Here is an 11,489-nt window from a genome sequence, read left to right as displayed (position 1 = left end):
GGGACACTGGTTGGGGAGGGGGCATGGGATCTAGGGAGGGGGCAGAGGCTGGGGGGTCTGGAACTAGGGAGCAGGGTGTGGAGACTGAGAATGGGGTCTGCAAGCTGGGGAGGGGACATGGGGTTGGGGAAGGGTCTGGGGGAATGGGCAGGGGCCACAGTCCTGGGGACAGGGGTCTGGGGAGGGGGCCTGAGAGGTGAGGAGGGGGACATGGGGATGGGGAGGGCTGCAGGGCTGAGGACAAGGGGCCCGGGGAAGGGTTTGGGGATGGGGGGATGGGCAGGCAGCACAGTCCTGAGAACAGTGATCTGGGGAGGGGGCACTGGGGTGGGGACAGGGACAGGTGGGTCTGAGGGGTGGGGAGGACTACGGGGCTGAGGACAAGGGGCTAGGGAAGGGACACGGTGGTGGGGAAAGGGGTGGGAAGGGGCTGAGGAGGGAGTGTGGGGCTTGGCCTGCCAGGGCTGTGGGGACCCTGCTCCGCGATGGCAGAGCGAAGCTGGGGGGCTCCAGTGGGGCTCTGGGCCAACCCCATGCAGTGCAGGGTCTGCAGTAGGGTCCCCTGCCTGCCAGCAAGGTGCCTGGAGGGACTCTGCAGGGCTGGGCAGCAGGACCTGGCCCAGCGACTGGTGGGGAAGGGGCTGGGCCGGCTGGGGCCCCTGGGGTGGGCAGCGGGGCTGTGGCCCCTGGCGTGGGCAGCAGGGCTGTGGCTGCATGGGCAGTGGGGCAGTGCTGGGGTCGGCAGTGGGGCTAGGGCCACTGGGRTGAGCAGTGGGGATGCGTCAGGGTGGACAGTGAGACTGGGGCTGCCTGAGCAGTGGGGCAGGGCCAGGGTGGGCAGTAGGGCTGGGGCCATTGGGATGGGCAGCAGGGCAGCACTGGGTGGGCAGCACTGGGCGGGCAGTGGGGCAGGCAGYGAGGCAGCACTGAGTGGGCAGCAGGGCAGCAGTGGGGCAACAGCGTCTGCACCACGGTGAGACTGAGCAAGTCCCCAGTGAAGGAGGGGGGCAGTGCATGGGGTGCTGCCTGCAGCAGGGAGGGCCCTCGCCCGTGGGGCCGTGCTCGCCCCCCTGAGCCCGCTGTGCCCACAGGCCCCATGGACACGGAGGTGCCAGCGCCCCGGGGTGTGTAGGAGCCCCGCAGGCAAGAGGGGGGCTGCCCGGTGCCGCCTCTGCCTGCACCCCTGGCCCCGGAGCCATGTCGGGGTCCCTGAGCAAGCGGAGTGACCTGGCCAATGACAACAGCTGCCTGGGGCTAAGCCTGCCGCTGCAGGGCCCCCCCGGCGAGGTGCTGCGTGCCAAGGCCCCCCTGGGCTCCCCCAAGGGCCGCCGCATCTATGCGTGCACCAACCTGCAGAGTGCTGTGGGGCTGGGCCCCCTGCCTGGTGAGGAGCCTGCCAATGCCAAGTGGGTGAAGGATGGGCAGAACCAGCTGCGCAAGGCGGCCGAGCGGGACCAGAACCGCAATGAGCTGGGCCCCCCGCCCGAGGAGCTGGAGGTGTCGGCCCGCAACGCTCTCAATGCTGGCTGTGACGGGGGCCTGCTCATAGACCTGCAGGGCGGGGGCGGCGATGAGGATGAGGAGGAGGACGAGGAGGGGGACGGGGACTCCACCCCGGTGCAGAGTGACCCCATCACGGCCGAGTCGGAGCAGAGCTCGGAGCGCGCCCCGCGTGAGCACGGCAAAAGCGCCAGCCTGCTCTTCGGCGTGCGCAGCAGCACCGCCAGCGATGAGGACTCCAGCTGGGCCACGCTCAGCCAGGGCAGCCCTGCCTGCAGCTCCCCTGATGACACAGGTGGGCATGGGGCCCCCCAGCCCTGCCCCACTGCCCCCCGTCTCCCACCCCTTGCCTGGCTGTGCCCGCTCCAGCACCCCATCGTGGCTCTGCCTGCTCTGTTGCTGCTGTGCTCTTCTAACTGCGCTGTGCACCTTGCTTTTGGCTGTGTGGGGTGCTCTGCATAGTCCTCCTGCCYGCACATAGCTCCATGCACCCTATGTCTGGCTGTGCCCCCCACCATACCATCACTGGTCAAGCAGTCCTGCTGTGCTCCCGCTGCGTGGTCACTCCTCTGCACTCCTCTCTGGCTGTGAGCCCCCGCCGTGCTCCCCACGCCCCCGCCACTGGCTGCGCTGTAGCTGCACCCCATGCCGCCAGGTGCCTTCCCACCCCTGCAGCATCCCCTGCACCCCCACTCTGGCTGGGTGACCCCAGTGTGGCCCCAGCCCTGTCCACAGTTGGACCATCTCCCCCATCCCCACCATGGCCCCAAGCACCCCATTTGCAGTCGCAGAGCCCCGTTGCATCTGGCACCCACCCATTGCTGTGCCTGCACCCTCTCCCTGGCTGTGCGGCCCCGCTGTGCCCCCAGCACCCCGCTCCTGCAGCGCTGCGTGTCCCTGCGGCCGCGCGCCCCCGTCCCCGCGCGCCGGCCAGTGGTGATGCCGTCAGTGGTTGCCAGGGAAACGCCTGCATCCCTGCATCCCGGCGGTCCTGGCAGGTGAGCGCTGCGCCAGGGCCGTGGGCCACGCTGGCGGCGCAGGGGCGATGTCGGGCGCCCGGGCGGGGGTCTGCGCCCCGCAGTGGCCTGCAGGGAAGGGCGCGGGGTGCCGGTGTCAGCCTGGCGCTCGTGCCCGGCGCGGGGGACGTGGCAGGGCACAGGGCCCCCCTTGGCCGGTGTGACGCCCGCGCAGGCCGGGGGCTTGGGGAGGCGCGGGCGGGTGGGCAGGCGGCTGGGGCTGGCCCTGTGCCACGCAGTGCCGGTGGGAGGGGGGTGCGGGGGCTCTAGGCTGCGCTCTGGCCGGCAGTGTGTGGTCCCCACCAGCGGGACCCTGGGATGGGGCGGTAGCGCCATGTACAGCAAGGACTACTTCCTGGCCATCATCCTGCTGGACACGCGCCCAGGTAGGGGCCGCTCAGCAGGGCCGGGGCGGCCGCGGGCAGGGGCTGGTGCCAGCAGACCCGGGGCAGCAGTGTGGGGAGCCTTCCCTGCCCCAGCACTTGGGCTGATCTCTGTGACGTGGTTGGTCTCCTGATTTGGGGGGGGGGGGAAGAGGGCTGCGGCACTGTCCCCCACCTGGGGATCCTGAGCCAGGATACAAGGCCTGACCCACATATCTGCCCTGTGGAGCCCCTCAATACAGGGACCCAGTGCCATGCTTGGCGGTGAGGACCCTGTCCCTACAGGGGACTGGTGCTCTGCCTGGCCATGAGACCCCCATGGTCGTGGTGAGAGGAGAGTCAATGCCCTGCCTGGCCAGCCCCCCCCGCCCCATGCTCATGCTGATGAGGGTGGCAGTGCCCTTCCTGGCCGTGGGACCCCTATGTCATGGTGATGGGGGGGTTGGTGGACTGCCTGGTCATGGGACCCCTGTGGTCATCGTGCTGAAGGGGCTGGTGCTCACCCTGGTGGGGAGCACCCAACCTTCCTTGGCAATGGGATGAGTGTTCAGTCCTGGAGGGCAGGGAGGCTCCATGGTGTCCATGGAGGGGACTGTGGCATGCAGGAGTCCTCACCAGTCCCTCAATCTCTCCCCAGACTCATTTTGGACCCGAAACTCTTTCGAGACGGACTCGGACCTACCTGCAGGATGGATGCGGGTGCAGGACACCTCGGGCACCTACTATTGGCACATCCCCACGGGCACCACACAGTGGGAGCCACCCTCGGGGCTGGCCCGGGGCTCAGCACACAGCTCCCAGGGCAACACTCCATCGGAGGAACAACCGGTGAGTCCTGAGGCACACGTGGGCGGGCAGGCAGGTGGTGGGGACCTGCTCAGGCATGTGCATTTTTGCTGAGCTGGCCGCACTCTGCAGCTCGCCTGGACAGGCTTCATCCCGACTGAGCGCTTTGGTGATGGGGATTTTTGGAAGGTAAGAGGCACCCGCAGGCTAGGGGGGAGGGATATCCTGCTGCGTCCAGCCTGTGCTGACCCCCTCTTCCATCCCCAGGATACTGCAGCAGAGGAGGCAACAGGGGAGCCTGGAGCAGAGGATGCTGAGCCACTGGCATCAGGACTGGCCTCGCCGGGCACCAGGTGCGTGGGGCTGTGGGGTGCCCTGCTTGCCTGCCCACTGGGAACTGTGTGCCCAGGTTCCTGGGGGGTCGAGAGGGGCTGGGAGCTGGGTGCCAGGGTTCCCAGGGGTTGAGAGGTGCTGGGAGCCTGGGTACCCAGGGATGTTGGGTGGGGCTGGGAGGTGGGTGCCCAGGGGATGGAGTGGGGCTGGATGCCTGGGTTCCTGGGTATGTGGAGTGAGGCTGGATGCCTGGGTTCCTGGGATGTAGAGTGGGGCTGGGAGCCAGGTGCCCAGGGATGTGGAATGGTGCTGGGAGCTGGGCGGCAGGTTCTCTGCCCAGGTTGGCGGTGTCTGTGGTTAAAGTGGGGGCCCTCTACGGTCTGCCTGACCTGGGTATGGCAGGGCAGGGAATGGGGGCAGCGTGGTGATAGCCTCTCTTGCTCTTACAGCATGGCCCAGACTGAAGAGGACAAGCTGGGCTCTAAGGTAGGCCCAGGGCTGAGGCCTTCCTCCCGCGACTCAGGGCCTCCTGCTCAGCTCTCCCCAGCCCCTGTCCCCCTAGACCCACGCCTCCCTGTGTCACAGGGGGACTGGGCCCCCCTCCTGCCCTGCCGGATGGGTTAGGTTGTGGTTTAGTGTGGATGGGCAGCCCTGCCCCAGGGTGAATATCCGGAGGGCCCTGGATGTGCCGTGTACATGCGGAAGGGTGTCCGTCCATCCATCCTTGCTGGCCTTATCCCAGAAGGGGATCCATGTCCCCAGGAACGAGCCCATGCCACCCCTGCCCCAACTGGGTATGTGCCCCATGGTGTGTGCAGCCCGAGCTGTGCCCCTGCAGTGCTTCGCAGTGCGCTCGCTGGGCTGGGTGGAGATGAGTGAAGAGGAGCTGGCCCCAGGGAAGAGCAGCATCGCTGTGAACAACTGCATCCGCCAGCTGTCCCTGCACCAGCACGGCCCGCCAGGCACCTGGGGAGAGGTGAGTGCCTGTCCTATGCCCTGCCTCCAGCATCATCCTTCTGCCCCAAACATTGCCCCTCCTGCCCCAGACACTGCTCTCCAGCCCTGTGTCATCCTGTCCCCCCCGCAGCATCCACTCCTCTGGCCCTTAATGCCCCTCTCTGGTTCCTGCTTTTCTCCTCCAGTCCCAACTGTCAGCCTTCTGCATTGGACCCTAAAGCTGCTCTCTGGCTCTGCATCACTGTGCTGACCCCCATCGCTGCTCTCTGTCCCCATATTGCCCTTCTGGCCCCTAATCTCCCCTGTCCACCCCCTAATGCGGCTCTCCCCCAGGGCCGGGCCATGCTCCTTCTCCTGGAGAGCCAGACGCTGAAGCTGGTGGACCCGCAGGACCAGGCTCTGCTGCATGCGCAGCCCGTGGCCAGCATCCGCGTCTGGGGCGTGGGGCGCGACAGCGGCAGGTGGGAGCCGCCAGGGCCGCATGGTGCCTAGGCATGGGGTTTTGTGCTGAGGGGCCGTGTGGGGGTCCCTGAATGCCAGGGGGATGCAGCGTGGCCGAGGCATGCAGGGGAACTGAGGACCCTGGGTAGGGGACTGTGTGGGGCTCTCCCTTGCACCCAGGGCACTAGGTGCAGGGCCTGATGGGGGTCCCATGCATGCAGGGTTGGGGGCTGTGCAAGGATTCCTGCGCATACAGGGACCATGTGGGGCCCCGTGCTCACAGGGCCAGGGTCATGTGAGGATGTTCCTGTGCATGCTGGGTGTGGGGATGTGGGGTGGTGCCAGGTGCGTGCGGGCTGTGGTGCTCCGGAGGGTGTCCCATGCACACAGAGCAAGGGGGTGCACGGGGGTCCATGCAAATGCAGGGCATGGGGCTGTGGGGCGTCTTGCGCACACAGGCCATGGGGCTGTGGGGGGTCCAGCACACGCAGGGCCTGGGGCGTGCAGGGATCTGCATGCACAGGGTGTGCATAGGTCCATGTGCATGCAGGCCTTGGCGCTGTCAGGGGACCGGTGCGTGCAGGCCGTCGGGTTGTGGGGGTCCTGCGCACACAGGGCATGGGGCTGGGTCCTGCACATACGGAGTGTGGGGCGTGCGGGGATCCGCGTGCACGTGGGGTGCAGGGGTGCACCAGGATCATGCGCACGCGAGGCACAGGGGCATTGGCAGGGGCTGTGTGTGCGAAGCACGGGGCCGGAGGGGTTTCTGCGCACGGAGGGTGGTTGACGCTGAACCCCCAGGCCGTCCTGGGGTAGGTGTGGGTCTTGTGGGCACTGACCCCAACTGTCATGGTGGGGACCCCCGTCTTGTGGGGGCCATGGGGCATCTGTGTGCCCCAGCCCCTGCTAACTCTTTTCTCTGGCTCTCTTCTGCTGCTCTGATGTGGGACGCAGGGAGAGGTATGGCACCGCTGCCCTTGCCGCGTGGACTTCTCCTCTCCCAGTCCGTCCCTCACCATACTGGGGGAGCCACCAGGGTAGGAGCACGGGGGAGCTTGAGGTCATGGAGTGGGGTCTGAGCACAGCGTCTCCCTGCAGGGATTTTGCCTACGTGGCCCGGGACCAGCTGACGCAGATGCTCAAGTGCCACGTCTTCCGCTGCGAGAGCCCTGCCAAGAACATCGCCACCAGCCTGCATGAGGTCTGCTCCCAGGTGAGACCTCTGGCCCCAGCCTGCCCCATATCTGCTCCCAGGTGAGACCTCCCGGCCCCCAGCCTGCCCCAGGTCTGCTCCCTGGTGAGACCCCCCAACCTCCAGCCTGCCCCAGATCTAGGTGAGACCCCCTGGCTCCCAGCCTGCCCTGGTGTCCCTGGGTTGCTGTGGGCTTCCTAGACCTGTTGGTGGGGAGCAGGGCTTGGGCAGCCATGGCATGATTGGGTGATGGGGGGGGCTGGTGCCCCTCATGCTCTTGCCGTAGATCATGGTGGAGCGGCGAAGTGCACGGGCACTGGCCAATGGCCTCTCTGTGGACTCCTCCAAGATGGTAGAGATCCCATTTCAAGGTATGCTGTGGGGAGTGGGGGCTCTCCAGAGGTGCCGTGGGTCGGGGGTGACGTGCATCCATAGGAGGAGTCAGGAGAGGGTCTGGATGTTGTGTGCGCTTGAGAGTGGGGAGCTGGGGGACTCCGTGGCTGGGCTGGAGGAAATAGGAATGGGGAGGCAGTGCAAGGCTGCGTGTGAGGCAGTTGGGGTGCAGGAGGCTGTGCAGGGCCATATACGGCCAGTTAGGGGGTGCAGGAAGCCACGCACAGCTAGCTGTGGGGTAACTGGGGTTGCAGGAGGTCATGCAGGATGAGGTTTGGAGGGCACTTTGGGGCAATGGGAGACCAGGACTGGGTTTGGGGGGGCACCTTGGGGCACGGGAGGCCGAGTAGCGCAGTACAGCGCACCCTGCCCTCTGCCTGCAGTGGAATTCCCTGTGCCTAAGAGCGAGGTGGTGCAGAAGTTCCAGGTGTGTTACCTAGGCTGCGTGCCTGTCGCCAAGCCTGTGGGTGAGTGTGGGGCACATGCAGCATGCCCTGTGGAAGGACCGGGCATGGGGTGCATGCACACGTGTTGGGGGTCTGGGTACACGTGCGCCTTGGGGCTGCATGCCATGGGGCACGCTCACCATGCACCCCAAAGGGCATGTGCCCTGTGTGGCGGTGCGGCGAAGGCCCTGGCCTGGGTGCCCAGCAGTGCAGACCCTCCTGCCTGCCTGGGCACAGCGCGGTGCCCCACGGCTGTGGCGTCTCAGCCTGCTCGGCCCATCCTTAGGCATGGATGTCATCAACGCGGCGCTGGAGTCGGCACTGGCAACCAGCAGCAGGGAGCACTGGACCCCCATCGTGGTCAGCGTGGCGCCCGCCACGCTCACCATCACCCACGAGCAGGTGAGGCGGCACACGGCTGGGGCTCCCTGCCCGCCCGGGGCTGCGTCCCGGCTGCAGGGCTGCGGCCGGGCGGTGCTGGGGGGCTGCAGAGAACCCGACTCCTGCGCCCCCAGACGGAGGCGGTGCTGTGCGAGTGCCGCGTGCGGTTCCTGTCGTTCATGGGCGTGGGCCGGGATGTGCGCTCCTTCGCCTTCATCATGGCCAGCGCCCCGGGCACCTTCCGCTGCCACATGGTCTGGTGTGAGCCCAACGCGGCGGGGCTGAGCGAGGCGCTGCAGGCCGCCTGCATGGTGAGTGCCTGCTGCGGTGCAGTGCGGCCCTCATGCTGCCCCACTGCGCGAGGGTGCTGCAGTGGGTGCAGGCCCCTGGCTCTCATACTGCTCTGCCCTCCAGCTGCGCTATCAGAAGTGCTTGGATGCCCGGCCCCAGGCCTCCAGCTCCTGCCTGCCAGCGCCGCCTGCCGACTCTGTGGCCCGCCGGGTGGGCTCCACCGTCCGCAAGGGCGTGCAGACCCTCCTGGGCAGCCTGAAGCCCAAGCGCATCGGCGCACAGACACCGTGAGCCGGGCAGAAGGGAGCAACCGAGACCCCTTTCCCGCCCTCCCGTGGCCCCTGCACTGTGCCACCGCCTGTGGGCAGCCTGCTGCGGATGGGATGGGGTGCCAGCGCCGGGTGCCTGGGCACACGCTGGGTGCTGGTGTCACGTGAGCGTGGCCGCGTCCACAGCGCGCGTGTGTGAGTGTACCTGCGCGCCAGACGAGCAGTGCACCGACACGGCTGCGTCCTGTGTGCGAGTACCCGTGCATGTGGTGTGCAAGGCACCTGCAGGCTGTGTGCATGTGAGTGCGAGGGGCGCATGCCAGGTTCGCTCCAGTGAGGTGCGTGCTGAGAGCAGCAGTCCAAGTGCAGCTCTGCCCCCTCCAGCCATGCCTGTGGGGCAGGCGGGAAGGGGCCCAGGAGGGCCTGGATGGGGGCTCCTGTCCCCGCACTGCCGGGGGGCCCTGTGCCACCCCCGGGGCAGTGACAGGTGCCCGCGTGGCCGGGGCACAGGGCCAGCCCTGCCCCGATGCATGTGATCTAACCTGCAGTGTGGGGGCTCTCCTAGGTCCTGGCGCTGCCTGCCTGGCCCTGGAGCTGCCACCTCTGCTGTAACAAAGATCTGTGTTGTACTAAGTAATTAATAAACCCATTCTACCAGCCCAGCCTGGCTCCCGTCGGCACGGCGCCAGTCCAGCTCAGTGCTGCGCAGCAGAGGGGCAGCACGTGGCGGGATGCTCGCTCCAGGGTGCTGGTGCAGGGCAGGAGGGAGGCCCGTGGACAGGAGCCAGCTCTGTCCATCACACCTTTTATTACGCAGCCGCCTCTGGGCTGCGGCAGGCAGCATCCGTGATCGCGTGGGGACCTGCCTCGGCCTCTAGCGTCCTGGAGAGCTGATGTGGGCGTTGGCCACCAGCACCCCCACCCCACAGAGCAGCGAGGGGAGCTGGGTGCTGCCTTGGGGCAGCCATCCGCTCCGTTGGCCCTTGTTCCTGCCCAGCTGTGGGCTGTGCACATCCCAGGGGCACCAAGCCCAGGGACTGGGCATGTCCTGGGGGTGCTGAGCCCAGGCGCTGCGCATGTCCTGGGAGTGCCCTGCCCTCAGCACAGCTGCCGTTGCCTCCACAGCTCCTGGATCTGGGCAAAGGGTAGGCTTGGGCGCAGGACATGGCAGAGGTTGGGGTCGACGGAGCGCCCCGTGCGCAGAGAGCAAAGCAGTGCAGCTTTGCAGGCCTCGTGGCAGGGCTCGCGGGGTGGGTGGCCCTTGTGGAAGAGGTACCAGAAGCGCTGGAAGAGGCTCTCGTCATCCTGGAAGCGGCGGATGAGCTGGTCCCAGTCAACAGGGAAGGCACTGGGCATCCCGTAAGCCTCGCGGGCACGGTAGAGGCGCTGCCAGTGCGGCTTTGCCCCTGGCATGTTGGCCTCCGTGAGGTTTAGGATAAAGGTCTCGTGGTCCAGCACAGCATGGGAGCTGCCAGGGTAGGCGCCATCCAGCTCATAGACGCGATAGCCTGTGGGCAGCAGGGCGGGCAGCATCACAGGAGCCGTGCGGCAGCACCAGGAAGGGAGGCAGAGAAGGGGAGACTCACCGGGGTTGAGGTTGATATAGGTTGTGACACTGGGGGCCACAAAAGCCACAGAGACAGGGCGCGTCAGGGTCTCCTCATCGTAGAACATCTCAAACTCGTCTACGTGCGTGTGTCCGAAGAACTGAGCTGCGACGGTGCCCTCAAACCTGCACATGGGGCGGCACAGGCTGAGGGCTGCTGCGTGGGGCCAGCCTCGAACCATCCTCCCCGTCCTATGGGGATGCCCAGGGAGCCAGCGCGGGGCRGCCGGGACCCTCCTGGTCACGGCACTGGATGGCTGGGACCCTCCCTGTCACCGCGCCAGTCTCAGGCGGCCGGGACGCTCCCTGTCACGGCCCCGGCGTGGGGTGGTCAGGACCCTGCCCGTCACCGCCCCGGGGTGGCCGGGACCCTCCCCATCATGTCCCGGCGCAGGGCGGTGGGGACCCGTCACCGCCCTGGCCCTGACCCCAGATGGCTGGGACCCTCCCCGTCACGGCGCCGGTCCCGGGGGGCCGGGACCCTCCCTGTCACTGCCCCGGGGGGCCGGGACCCTCCCCATCACTGCCCCGGGGGGGCCAGGACCCTCTCCATCACCGCCCCCGCTCCGGCGTGGGGCGGTCGGGCCTGTCCCCACCCTGCCGCCAGCGCAGCGCAGCTCCTGCCATGACCCGAGGCGCCCGGTCACGTGCTGGGCTCAGCTGACGCTGTGCTGCCGGGGCTGTGGCTGCTGGCGCTCACTGCGTCTGGCCCACGCCCTGGCTCCAGCACGGCCCCATCCTGCAGCTTTGGCTTCCTGCGTGGCTGGTGGCCCCTGCGAGCTGGGCGCGGACCGGGGTGCACTGGCACAACAACACCCGCCCACGCTCTCCTGGTGCTGGCAGAGTCGGGCTGGGAGTGGGGCAGGATCTGCTGGCTCTTCCCAGCAGAGCCAGGGTGGCTCAAGGAGCCGGAGCGGCCGGGGCAGGGCTCACCTGTTGATGATGCGGTAGTAATTCCAGCTCCAGCTCCGGAGACAGTGGGCCGGGGGGATGTGCCCAATAATGTGCACCTACAAGGCAGCAGCCGAGGGAGCAAAGGGCTGGTGGGGGCACAGGGATGCTGTCAGCCCACCTCGGGGACAGTCGGCGCCCCCGGCCAGCCCCCTCCTCCCTGCCAGCTCTCACCTTCTCCCCTCGCTGCTCGGCAGCCTCCAGGATGCCCACGAGCCACTGCAACTGCCCTGCGGGGTCGGTGGAGTTAATGAGGAGCCAGAAGTTGGCCTGGGAGCAGAAGTTCATGTTGAGGGAGACGAGGCGCAGGCCGGGCCAGACCTGCAGCGTGTAGAAACCGGCAGTTCTGCGGGGAAGCAGGTGGTGAGTGGGGCCGCTCGCCAGGTGTGCGCACACCCACGCTCCTCGCCAGCCCCGAGTGCCCCTTGCTGCTCCTCCCTGCCAGCCCCTCGCCCCCCGCATTGCCCCACCACGCACAGCCCTGTCCCTCAACCCCACACCGCCCCACCTCACGCAGACCTGCCCCACAGCCACTCGTCCCCCA

The 11,489-nt window shown here is 67.9% G+C and overlaps 2 protein-coding genes across 4 annotated transcripts in view; one reads left to right on the top strand and one right to left on the bottom strand.

Annotated features, from left to right (window-relative positions):
- Positions 1–880: 880 nt before the first annotated feature.
- APBB1 (amyloid beta precursor protein binding family B member 1) lies at positions 881–9,050 on the top strand. 3 transcript variants are annotated; one of them, XM_085316569.1, is made up of 13 exons: positions 881–1,795; positions 3,537–3,727; positions 3,818–3,874; positions 3,953–4,038; positions 4,468–4,504; positions 4,857–4,994; positions 5,309–5,436; positions 6,515–6,629; positions 6,895–6,979; positions 7,385–7,428; positions 7,734–7,849; positions 7,963–8,139; positions 8,243–8,319. In XM_085316569.1, the coding sequence occupies exons 1-12, from the start codon at positions 1,198–1,200 to the stop codon at positions 8,111–8,113; spliced, it is 1,746 nt and encodes a 581-aa protein (XP_085172695.1). In that variant the 5' UTR covers positions 881–1,197; the 3' UTR covers positions 8,114–8,139; positions 8,243–8,319. The 3 variants fall into 3 exon arrangements, with proteins under 3 accessions (XP_085172695.1, XP_085172694.1, XP_085172693.1); XM_085316567.1 differs by having other exon boundaries at positions 882–1,795; positions 7,385–7,468; positions 8,243–9,050; XM_085316568.1 differs by lacking the exon at positions 3,818–3,874 and having other exon boundaries at positions 7,385–7,468; positions 8,243–9,050.
- Positions 9,051–9,176: 126 nt separating this feature from the next.
- Positions 9,177–11,489, bottom strand: part of SMPD1 (sphingomyelin phosphodiesterase 1) — a gene marked incomplete at its 5' end in the record, with an annotated part of 3,728 nt that continues 1,415 nt past the window's right edge. The window contains 4 exons of the mRNA XM_085316593.1: positions 9,177–9,896; positions 9,975–10,120; positions 10,928–11,004; positions 11,120–11,294. Coding sequence (XP_085172719.1) covers positions 9,487–9,896; positions 9,975–10,120; positions 10,928–11,004; positions 11,120–11,294 — 808 coding nt within the window. The remainder of the gene's footprint in view (positions 9,897–9,974; positions 10,121–10,927; positions 11,005–11,119; positions 11,295–11,489) is intronic.

Source organism: Rhea americana, unplaced genomic scaffold (genome assembly GCF_003343005.1).
Source record: "Rhea americana isolate MKP2758 unplaced genomic scaffold, rheAme1 scaffold_472, whole genome shotgun sequence".
NCBI lineage: Eukaryota > Metazoa > Chordata > Aves > Rheiformes > Rheidae > Rhea > Rhea americana.
The sequence above is the reverse complement of the archived record's forward strand: the minus strand, read 5'-3'. Positions and strand labels throughout refer to the sequence as shown.

Coding starts and splice junctions, on each gene's coding strand:
- APBB1 (XM_085316567.1), top strand. CDS start 1,198: ATGTCGGGGTCCCTGAGCAAGCGGAGTGACCTGGCCAATGACAACAGC. Junction 3,728..3,817: donor CTCCATCGGAGGAACAACCG/GTGAGTCCTGAG, acceptor CGCACTCTGCAG/CTCGCCTGGACAGGCTTCAT. Junction 7,469..7,733: donor GCCTGTCGCCAAGCCTGTGG/GTGAGTGTGGGG, acceptor GCCCATCCTTAG/GCATGGATGTCATCAACGCG.